General features: G+C 29.5%; 3 protein-coding genes across 4 annotated transcripts; 2 read left to right on the top strand and 1 right to left on the bottom strand.

Moving 5' to 3' along the window:
* Positions 1-236: 236 nt before the first annotated feature.
* LOC124419700 lies at positions 237-2159 on the top strand. Its single transcript, XM_046950106.1, has 7 exons — positions 237-622; positions 706-815; positions 867-1104; positions 1197-1244; positions 1313-1459; positions 1546-1723; positions 1947-2159. The coding sequence occupies exons 1-7, from the start codon at positions 554-556 to the stop codon at positions 1985-1987; spliced, it is 831 nt and encodes a 276-aa protein (XP_046806062.1). The 5' UTR covers positions 237-553; the 3' UTR covers positions 1988-2159.
* LOC124419701 (putative nuclease HARBI1) lies at positions 1734-3508 on the bottom strand. Its single transcript, XM_046950107.1, has 5 exons — positions 3223-3508; positions 2941-3161; positions 2610-2891; positions 2153-2540; positions 1734-1923 (listed from the first exon to the last, which is right to left on the bottom strand). Exons 3-5 carry the CDS (start codon positions 2781-2783, stop codon positions 1796-1798), a joined length of 690 nt encoding a protein of 229 aa, XP_046806063.1. The 5' UTR covers positions 2784-2891; positions 2941-3161; positions 3223-3508; the 3' UTR covers positions 1734-1795.
* Positions 3509-5223: 1715 nt separating this feature from the next.
* On the top strand, positions 5224-6946 carry LOC124419743. Of its 2 annotated transcripts, none has more exons than XR_006940791.1 (3): positions 5224-5836; positions 5906-6087; positions 6738-6946. XR_006940791.1 is itself a non-coding variant. In XM_046950297.1 (3 exons), exons 1-3 carry the CDS (start codon positions 5772-5774, stop codon positions 6883-6885), a joined length of 408 nt encoding a protein of 135 aa, XP_046806253.1. In that variant the 5' UTR covers positions 5224-5771; the 3' UTR covers positions 6886-6946. The 2 variants fall into 2 exon arrangements, 1 of the variants encoding a protein (XP_046806253.1); XM_046950297.1 differs by having other exon boundaries at positions 5224-5849.
* Positions 6947-11790: the final 4844 nt, after the last annotated feature.

Here is an 11790-nt window from a genome sequence, read left to right as displayed (position 1 = left end):
CGCCTTTGCTGAACTCCCTATTTGTGTAAAAAAAATGTACTTAAACAAGAGTTACTTGTACAAAATTTGGAGACTATATACGTGGCACGTCGCTTATTTAAAATTTCAACATAAAAAGCAGGATAATATTGTGAAAATTTCAAAGAAATCGGTTTAGTTGTTTTTTTAATCGTCTATAAAAATCATACAAACACACATTCATTTTTAAATATATAAATAGAATATATATAGTAGGGTTCTATAAATCGACTTTCGAATAATCGAACAATCGACTTTTTGTCGAAAAAAGTCGAAGTCGACTATATTGTTCCAATAAAGTCGATCAGCCTTATTTATAAAAAAAAATTATTTTTGGTTTATTACCTTTTGTAGTTATTAAAGCCTTTTCGTGTTATAAACTCTTAATAAAATATAATATTCAGAAACCTTTAATATATAGTTTATTAGTATAAAACATTTTTTCAAATGTTTGGTATTTTTACTGGCAACACTTCATTTTTTAGTTGTCAGTTATACAATTTTGAAATAAAATTTTCAATTAATTCTTGTGAAAATGGAAACAAAAGATATTAAAGATAATATAAAAAGGAAGCGTGGAGACAATTGGATACCTGAAGATAAGGTAATTAAACATTAATTTTGTTATAGCGAAGATTTAACCATATGTATATTCATAAATCCATATTTTTTCGTTTTTGTATATAGATTTTATTAAAGGATCTAATAAAGGAACGTGTTGATCAAATAGAGGACAAGAATACGGACACAAACACCAACCAAAGGAAGAAAAAAGTATGGATGGAACTGCAAGAAAAGTAAATTAATTTTATTAATTTAAGATTGGTTAATGAGATTAGAATTTCTAGTTTCAACAATTTATGTCAAGGTTGTCCACGTTCATTGCTTCAACTGAAATCGCAGTGGACCACAATGAAAATTCAAGCAAAAAAGGAAATGAGCGACTATCGTAGAGAGATTCTTAAAACTGGGGGAGGACCAAAACCAGTTGAATCTACATTATTGGCCAACGAACTTAGCGTTTGGTTACCAAATGAGTTCGTGGTTGATACTAATGAGTTTGATTGTGATGCTATTATTACTGAGGTATAAAATGTCCAAGTATATATATACATACAAACATGTATTTTTACTTTCCCATTACTAAACTAATGCACTTCTTTAAATTTTAAACTTAGATAAATACCAATGTGTTAAATGAAGTCAGTCAAAGTAATTCTGCAAACGTATGTAAAGGAACGATATAATTTTTTATTCAAAGAAAAACTTATGTACATTTGCGTTTTATTTATAGTCGGAAAAAGTTGATTTATCTTCGGTACCAGAAGATAATGTAACAGTGAATAACAATGGAACAATGTCGGGACAAGAAGACAATGCAGCAGTAAATATTGTTAGCTCGGCTGAAATAAAAAATGAATTTACCTCAGTAAAGAAAAAGGTAAAATTATTAATACTTATATATCAACCGATATAAAAAATAAAAAATTAGATATATCATGTGATTTTAAACTATGTTTTTTGAAGAAACCAAAAACAAATATGCACGACGAAAAAATTAAATCCATTGCTGATATAGAAACGCAATGCCGCAAAGAGCTCCACATTCTGCAAGTTGAAAATGAGAAAAAAAGAGGTCTAAATCTGGACCTAGAAAATGAATTGCTCAGAACCAAAATAATGATTAACAAAAACAAATTGGCTGGTTAGTATTCCGTTTAATTCATATATTTATTATTATAAAAATTTATATTAATAAATGCATAAATATAAAAAGCTAAAAGTGTTTTTGAATAAAACTATTTAAAATAATTTTTGACCGAGTATCTTGTTGTTCCGTCCAATTATTTTGATTTTCTTCCATTATATTTTGTATATCAATTGTCACATCTATGTTAGAATCATCTAAAAATATATATTTTTTACAGATTGGGGAAAAATGCAAGCAAAAGAAAACAGTTTAAAATAAATGAATTGTTTATATTTTTAACAAAATGGTATAATTTTTAATTAGCAATTAATTTTTATTAATAACTAATTTAAATTTGTTATTGTTATTATTTGTATGCAATTAAAATAAAAAAACTTACTTATCAATTAATATTTTATTGAAATAACTATATGATTTTCTTACCTGGTGTTGTGTCCTTTTCTTCAACAGCAATATTGTGAAGAACAGCCAGAGCTATAATTAAAGTTTTTCCATTTTCCAGACTTATTGTTAATCCATCCAGCAAGCAACGAAATCTCTGCTTCCATACCCCGAAGCATCGTTCCACCGTATTTCTCGTTGCTATATGAGCTTTATTATATTTAATCTCTTTTTCGCTTTGAGGTCTTAATAAAGGAGTAAAGAGGTATGGTTGCAATTTGTATCCTGAATCACCTAATAAACGACCTCTGAAATCTTTGTTTTCAAAACGTTCTTTAATATTTGATTCATTAAAAATGCGGCAGTCGTGTGTGCTTCCTCTCCATCTAGCAACTATGTCCCTTATTTTAAGGTTAGCATCACAAACGACCTTTGCAAATATTAAAATGGGGCAAATTATTACAAAATTCATTTCAAATACATAATTATAAGGATATACCTGTATATTGAGAGAATAATACCCCTTTTTGTTTATATAATATTGGGCAAGACTTCCACCTGTTTTCTTTATTTTTATGTGGGTGCCGTCTATTGCACCAATAATTCCAGGAAAATTTTTTATTGCTTTAAATTCTCTCATCACTTCTTGTTCTTCGCTTAAGTTGCTGGGCATTTTGATTTTTTCTCTTGCGTGTCTTGCCAAAGCCCGCGCTACCCTAGCACATATTCTTGACACAGTTGGCTGTGTTAGGCCATGCAATTCTGCAGCATCATCTTGAGCCTGAAGAAATAATGTTAATATAGAACATGTGTAAGTTGACATATTTTACCTCTCTTCTTCCCCAACATCTTAACGCTACCAACACTTGGAGTTCCGGTGATGTTCCACATCCTCTTTTTTCTAACTAAATGTCTTCCATTGTCATTGCTACAATCTTTTTTACTGTGGTTTTCGTAAACCGGTATCTGCCTTTAAAATTCTCATCGGATAGCGCGAATGGATCCGTCCTTGGATTGTAAATTTTTGTAGATCTTGTTTGGGCAATATCATCTTAAAAGTTATACATATTTACGTATTATTTTGAAATTAAGAATGTAATTATTGTACTTACGAATATTATTAATTGCATTAATAGCGTTCATTTTAAACGTTTTTTTTTGCAGTATCAAATATTGGGTTTTTTAGATATGAATTTCACTCAAATTTGTATAAATAATGTCAATTTTCTTTTTATAGTTGGTTTATAGTAGGTACTTACCTACAATAAAATTTTTATTTTGTACAACATTTTATAAATTACTTTTATTGAGAAAAAGTTATTATGAATAAAGATTTTTTAAAAACTACATGTAAACCATTAATAAAAGTGCTCAAAACGATTATAAATAAGGCTGGATAACTCAAATATCGTCTATGAAAAAAGTCGAAAAATCGACTTTGTAAATAAAAGTCGAAAAGTCGGAAAAACCCAAAAAAAAAGACGAAAATAGACGGAAAAAGTCGAAAAGTCGAAAATAGAAAGAAGTCGAAAAAATTCAAAAAATTGCAACAAATAGAAAAAATATAAATCTAATTTTTTATTAATAATAAAAATAAATAATAATATAATGTTGAATGGCAACATTATAAATTTACGCTTCTGGCAACTTTATAAATTTTTACTCTGGTCGGAAAAAGTCGAAAATAGTCGGAAGAAGTCGAAAAAAATCGAAAAGCCGAAAATAGTCGAAAAGTCGGAAAAAGTCGAAAAGTCGAAAAAAGCCGAAAAAAGTCGAAAAGTCGGAAAACGTCGAAAAGTCGACTATTTATAAAATATTAAAAGTCGAAAAGTCGACTTTTAACTAAATGCAAAATGTCGACTTTTCATTAAATGCAAAAAGTCGACTTTTTATAAAATGCAAAAAGTCGAAAAGTCGACTTTTCGTTTCAACTATAGAACTCTAATATATAGCTATGCCCAATGTTTGTTAAAATGAAGGTTATTAATATTGCTCACTTCAAAATTTTGAAAATTTTAACTGTAATAGTTATCAATATTAAAAATATATTACATATGAGGGATGCCAAGCGAATTATTGCAAGTTCGCCAATTTTTATCTATGGAAAATTGTAATTATTTAAACTTTTTCAAGATATACAAAATTTTGTATTTAATTCATATATGTATTGCCATGCATAGCTAGATAGAAATTGGTTAACATGAAATAATTTGCCTGTTATCTTCTAAATGTTCATATGAATGTCAAAGTTATTCATGTACAATTTTAAGATTCTGTTCTAAAAGTTTCTTATTTAGTTAGTTAATTCGAAAAGACGATGTAAATATATATACATCAAATTCGAAGAAATACACCTAGGCCTTTATCGGCTTGTTTTCGCTCTTTAACAAGTGTATAATGTGGGAATCGAACACACCACCTCCGGTCTACCAGGCTAGAACAATAATCACTAACCCACCGAAGGCCAAAATAGTTTCTTAGATATACGAATTTTTCTATTTAATTCAGCGCTGCGAAATATGGCCCCAGGAAAAATAACCCCAAAGTAAAAAACGGCCCCAAAAAATATACAGGTTACAAAAACACGAAATTTTTTTAATTTTTTTGGGGTGTTGCTACACTTTTCTTTTAAGGCTATTTTTCATTTTGAAAGAAATGAAAAAAAAAAAACAAAATCGTATAATGAATAAAGGCCCCAATTTTTTTCTTTAGGGCTATTTTTCATTTATAAATTTCGAAAAGTATATACAATTTTTGAAAATGAAAAATTGCCCCAAAAAATGCATACATAAATTTGGGGTGATTTTTCATTATTACTATTAAGCGATTTTTGTTTAAATTTCAATTCAAAATAACTGTTAATTTTTTTGGATACTTATTTAACAATATTCGTAAATTATTTTAGAGTAATATATCTTCATTCATAAAAGTGTTTCCAAAGTGTGAAGTGATAAATAAATATAAAGTTTTGAAAAATTTATTAAAGTGAAATGGAGTGTGTTTTTTTCCGGAAAAAAATTGAATTCAAATCTTCTTTTCGTAAAAGATGATTTATAAAAAATCAGTTTATAAAAATGTTAAAAATTTGGCGAAAAGACTGCAAGGCTAGAGTGAATTAAATGCCAAATGGAAGGTGTGAACCTACGCGGAATAAAGTTCCTCATAATCATGCGCATGAAGAGGAGGAGTACAAAAAATTGTGTGCTTAAATATGATAAGAGTAATAGTGCTAATATTGCAGGAACACTTGGTGGCGAATTAAGCGCAATCAGCACTGTAAGAACAGCTTTTAGAAATGTAAGCAAAATGTAAGTATAAATACATTTTAAAATTTTCCAGTTTTTCTTTTAAATAAATTATATATTTCGACTTAGATTGCAAAACGAGGCTAAAGGTATTGAATTTTCAAAAATTAGAAGAGGGCTACAAAATATAGTTTCAAAAAATTATGTGCCCTCTCCACGAAATGCTTTAGAAGTTGTTGAGGCATTTTATTTGCAAAAAGTGTGGGAAAATTTTGGGCTGTCTCAGGACATAGACGACCCCAAACCCTTTTTACAGCCTGTATCGATGAAGGAGACTTTTCCTTCTGCATTTTCTATCCCAAAAAAGTATTAATCTTATTAAAGAAAATACAGTAAATGCAAGACGTACATATCTTATGGATGCCACTTTCAAAATTGTTCCACGTGGATGCTTTAATCAGCTTTTAATTATATATATTAAGTATTTTGATGAAGTAAGTACATCTGGTTTTTTAATTTGTTATATTTATAATCTTTTTTTTCTTGATAGGTATTTCCTATATTTTTCATCTTAATGGATAAAAAAACAAAGAAGGCTTACGAAGGTGTGTTTCAATACATTAAACACAATATCTTTGATATGGATCCCGCAGTTTTCATTACGGATTATGAACATGCACTGAGAAATTCTCTTAGAACTGTGTTCCCAAATGCAAGAAATGTTGGTTGTTGGTAAGTTTATTTTATGTCATATGTCATATTATACTATTTAAATATAAATAAAGTATTTACTTTGCATTTTTTAGTCGCGCGATAATAAGCAATCTCTATTATTGCGCGATTAAAATATCCAAGGATAAGTCCGTCAACTCTTCCCTAAAAATATTATTGTAGTAAATACTTTTGCAAATTTAAATCAATCAAAATGCATGAAAGACTCAACAAATCATGTAATGCTAGAGATTGAAAAAAAGTTAGTTTTTTTGGGATTTATTTTAAAATCGCGCCATTTTAAATTAAATCCCAAAAAATAATCTGCAATCTCTTATTCAAAATTTAAAAAAAAAAATTAGGTAAAATATTTAAAAAAAAATTGAATAAGAGATTGCAGATTATTTTTTGGGATTTATTTTAAAATCGAGCGATTTTAAATTAAATTCCAAAATATAATCTGCAATCTCTTATTCAAAATTAAAAAAAAAATAGGTAAAATATTTAAAAAAAAAATAAATAAAAGATTGCAGATTGTTTTTTGGGATTTATTTTAAGATCGGGCGATAATTTTCAAATTATTTTACTTAATTTTTTTCATCTTTAAGCATTACACGTTCTATTAAAAGGCTAAGTAGTAACACTAAAATGGATATTCTGTAATACTTTAGGTTTCACTACTGCCAAGCAATTCGCAGAAATATTACTAGCCGAAAGCCTTTATTGCAGTATATTATAAGTTCAAATGTGGCAAGTACAGCGCACAATGGGCAGAATGGAAATTTTTTGGAAATAAATCTGGCATTTCTAAACGGCTGACCCGATCGGGATAAAATTTGGCGTGAGCGTAGCCAAGGAGTATTCGAGTTTAAGTTTTGAAGATGAACCCCGCAGATGCTCCAGGGACGGAGCTGTGGCGGCTCAAAGTAGAGTACCTACGACATGTAAAATTTTTAAACTCGTGCCATTTTTTGTTTTTGTTTTTCACCCAAATACAAAGATTGTTATATTTTCTGAAAGCGCTCGACGAGATCTTGTTTGGACATACTACTTATCTCTTTTAATATCCGAGTTATAGGCATTTAAAAATTTCGTGATACAAAATTTACCATACCTTGGTCCGCCTTTTTTTGAATACCGGGCGTAATTTTGTTAGTTAGACAACAAAATTTCCAATAATATACAAAAAATTTCAGATCAATGTCATTTACAGATCCAAAAATATACGTTTTTTAATTTAAAAATTCAAAAAATTTTATATTTTTGCCGTTTTTTTGCCCAAAATGTGTCTTAACTCTTTCATTAATAAAATAAAATTTTCTTTAAGAACATATAACAATTTTGTAGTTTTTTGAAAGGTATCTTTACGCAGAACGCTTTGGCGTAAAAAACTTGTCCTATTTTTTGAAAATGTTGCCACTGCGTCCTTCCGAATATGACCTATTTTTATCAAAACTTCAACTTTGGGCGACATGTTATAAAATCCCAAAGCTGGGATCAGAAAACTGAAAGCAGTTTTGGAAACCTCAATATGTTTTCTATTTACTCCAAAAGTATTTTCCCAGCCCTGAAAGAAATGTGGACCCTATGGGCAAAAATGTAAAAAAATCCCATTTTTGGGATTTTCATTCCTATTTTTGGGAATTGCGGGATGCCCTTTGACCTTTTCAATTTTTTTTGCATTTTCTTATTTGAAATGACAAATTTAACAAGCGTTGAAGATTTCATTGAGTTTTGTTCATAAATAAAGATTTTGTCATATATTACATATTTGTTAAATTTCTAAAACTATGATTTATATCAAAATTTTAATAGGGTCGCAGATAGCTACAACAATTTAGTCCATATTTATCTCTTAATAGCTATTTTAGTTAGATATGGAAATTCTTGACCCTTTACAAAAAAATTTCAAGCCAATATCTCAATTACATTCAAAAATATGTTCATTTAAACCTGTATCCTTTTATTTCATATTTTTCATATTTTAGTATTAAATATGACAGAACATGTTTAAATCTTATATTTTCCTATTTTCTATTTGTTTTCTTATCCTTATAATCGAAAGGTCCTATTATGCTTAAATTTTCAGAAATTTATAACCATTTTTTACCTAAATTTTTTCGACAGATCATTTCGTTCTGTTTCGTTTATGATCATGTAGGTAAAAATATACAGGTAATGATAATTTCGATTCATTCACTAATAAGAAATATCAATGAGTAATATAGTCCTAAATGTTAATAGGTAGACAGTTCGTAATTTTTTACTTTGGAATACCTGTATCGGAAATGACAAGAATTGGTATATAAGTAAACTTCTCAGATTTTAAGTACCATATTTAATAAATCTACAATGAAGATTACATTAAAGTACGAAGAGTTGTGTTCCGTTTTATGGAGTGTATCTTCAAAAGGGTCAGAAAGAATTGAAGACATTTCAAATTATATAAAAACTACATATAGTAGAATAGTAGACAAAACAGGCATATCAAAAATTGAAAACTTTTTGATGTAAAAAGTAAGTTTGTGGATGGAAATCAAAAGAAATTTCGATTAAGATTTTGTAGTTGGATGGAAACTACTACGGAAATCTCAACTTACAACACATCAGCAGGAGCGCCTTGCAAGTCATACGAAGACTTATGTTCAAGGTCAAAAAAAAGAGGGTCACACAAAAACTTTTTTCAATTTCAAATGAGGAAATTGCTGATACATTTAACGAAATGCTGAAAAAGGAAAACCAACCTATGGATGCCGTATATATTGCAACTATTCTTCCTAATGCGTCACCAAAACGACTTAAGCGAATTGTGGAAAGTATACCAACTCCAACATCACAATCAAATTTTACTGAAGAGGAAGCAATAGCGCTTATGTTGGAACTGGGTCTCAGTCGAAATAAGTACCAAATATTAAGGAAAGCTCTCCATGAAAAAGGACACAATATATTACCATCATACAAGGCGATCCAGGAAAAAAACAAGCTATCCTACCATCACCTATGATGTGGAAGCTTGTATTGATATATCATCTTTGCTCGAAAACACAGCATCAAGAATTGTGTCAGACTTTTCAGAAGACCAACTAAGGAAAATTGTGACGGTTTATCAGCACTTCCAGAATACAAACAAGCTTGTGGAAGTCGGACATTAGCAGACTACAAAAGTGTATTTATGTCATCATTAGTGCCATTACGAATTCGTTCATATTCCCTTAATCCATCATCGTCAAGCATCGGAAATTCATTTGAAGATATATGGATCAATACAACTCCGGGTTCAAAAAATTTTTGTAGACCCATTGGATTAGAATATATAAAGGAGTCAAAGAAAACAACAAAAGATTTAGTGGAATATTTAAAAGATGAAATAAATGCACTGGAGCCCATTTGCATAAAAATAAAGGAATTCTCTATTAACGTATCATATCAGCTAAGCTTAACAATGATTGATGGAAAGGTCAGCAATGCCATAACAGAAACTTCTTCCTTCTGGAGATGCTCAATATGTAATGAGAAAAAGTCGCAATTCTCAAATATAAACAAAAGCAGAAGTATTAATGAAGAAGTCCTGTCTTTCGGAATTTCACCACTTCATGCCAGAATACGATTTTTGGATTACTTTTTACACATAGCATACGACCTCAAATATAGAAGTGTGCCAGAGAATCTTACTAAATCAACAAAAAATAATGAAGAATTGAAAGAACTGAGAGCTGCGGAAAAAAGCAGAATCCAAGAAGAATTTAAAGTTCAGATGGGATTAAACATCGACAAACCACTTCCAAGTTGCGGTAGTACAAATGACGGTAATACGGCGAGAAGGTTTTTCGTGATTTTGAAATTACTTCAAAAATAACTGGAATCGACAAGGAGTTGCTTCGAAGAGTTAACACTATTTTAATGGCACTGAATAGTAAACATAAAATTAATGGAAATCGATTTGGGGAATATACATCTGAAATTTCTAAATTACTTGTATCTCTGTATCCATGGAGGGAACTAACACCAACAGTACACAAAGTATTGTGTCATGGTCAAATAATAATTGAATCGAATATTCTTCCACTTGGAGAGTTAACAGAAGAAGCCCAGGAAGCGAGGAATCGAGATTTTAAGCATGTTCAACTTTTCAGCTCAAGAAAATGCTCCAGGCAATCACAGAATGAAGATATTTTTAATAGTTTACTTCTATCTTCTGATCCTGTTCTTTCAACTATGCGAAAAAGATGGATTTGTTATGAAACTCTATCATCTCAAAACGAGGAAGATTTAAAGGACTTATATTACCCTCAGGATATGTATACCGATATGACAGATTATTTTATAGAAAATAAGTAGTGTAAGAATTAATTGTATTATGTTTAAAATAAACAGTTCAAATAAATAAGCTATTATACTAACTGATGATATTGTATTAAATTGTGTTTTATATATCGGTGGGCGGGAAAGGTGGTTTGTGTGGGGTGATTTAGGTGTTGTTGTGCGTGGCTCATAATAAAATTATATTTTTTATTGTATATACAATGTTATAGTCTTTAATAAAATAATTAACTAAATAATTTTTAAAAATTGTCCAAATATTTTATTCAACACCAAATGTATGTTCTGTCATACTTAATACTAAAATATGAAAAAGATGAAATTAAAGGACACAGGTTTAAATGAACATATTTTTGAATGTAATTGAGATATTGGCTTGAAATTTTTTGTAAAGGGTCAAGAATTTCCATATCTAACTAAAATAGATATTAAGGGATAAATATGGACTAAATTGTTGTAGCTATCTGCGACCCTATTAAAATTTTGATATAAATCATAGTTTTAGAAATTTAACTAATATGTAATATACGACAAAATCTTTATTTATGAACAAAACTCAATGAAATCTTCAACGCTTGTTAAATTTGTCATTTCAAATAAGAAAATGCAAAAAAAAATTGAAAAGGTCAAAGGGCATCCCGCAATTCCCAAAAATAGGAATGAAAATCCCAAAAATGGGATTTTTTATATTTTTGCCCATAGGGTCAACATTTCTTTCAGGGCTGGGAAAATACTTTTGGAGTAAATAGAAAACATATTGAGGTTTCCAAAACTGCTTTCAGTTTTCTGATCCCAGCTTTGGGATTTTAGAACATGTCGCCCAATGTTGCAGTGGCAACATTTTCAAAAAATAGGACAAGTTTTTTACGCCAAAGCGTTCTGCGTAATGATACCTTTCAAAAAACTACAAAATTGTTATATGTTCTTAAAGAAAATTTTATTTTATTAATAAAAGAGTTAAGACACATTTTGGGCAAAAAAACGGCAAAAATCTAAAATTTTTTGAATTTTTAAATTAAAAAACGTATATTTTTGGATCTGTAAATGATATTGATCTGAAATTTTTTGCATATTATTGGAAATTTTGTTGTCTAAGTAACAAGAAAAAATTGAGTCCATTTGGTCCAAAATTACGCCCGGTATTCAAAAAAAGGCGGACCAAGGTATGGTAAATTTTGTATCACTAAATTTTCAAGATCTCGTCGAGCGCTTTCAGAAAATATAAAAATCTTTGTATTTGGGTGAAAAACAAAAAAATGACACAAGTTTAAAAATTTTACATGTCGTAGGTACCCAACTTTGAGCCGCCACAGCTCCGTCCCTGGGGCATCTGCGGGGTTCATCTTCAAAACTTAAACTCGAATACTCCTTGGCTACGCTCACGCCAAATTTTATCCCGATCGG

Source organism: Lucilia cuprina, chromosome 4, assembly GCF_022045245.1.
Source record: "Lucilia cuprina isolate Lc7/37 chromosome 4, ASM2204524v1, whole genome shotgun sequence".
In the NCBI taxonomy this organism is placed as follows: Eukaryota; Metazoa; Arthropoda; class Insecta; order Diptera; family Calliphoridae; genus Lucilia; species Lucilia cuprina.
Note: the sequence above shows the minus strand (reverse complement) of the source record. Positions and strands in the feature narration are given on the sequence as shown.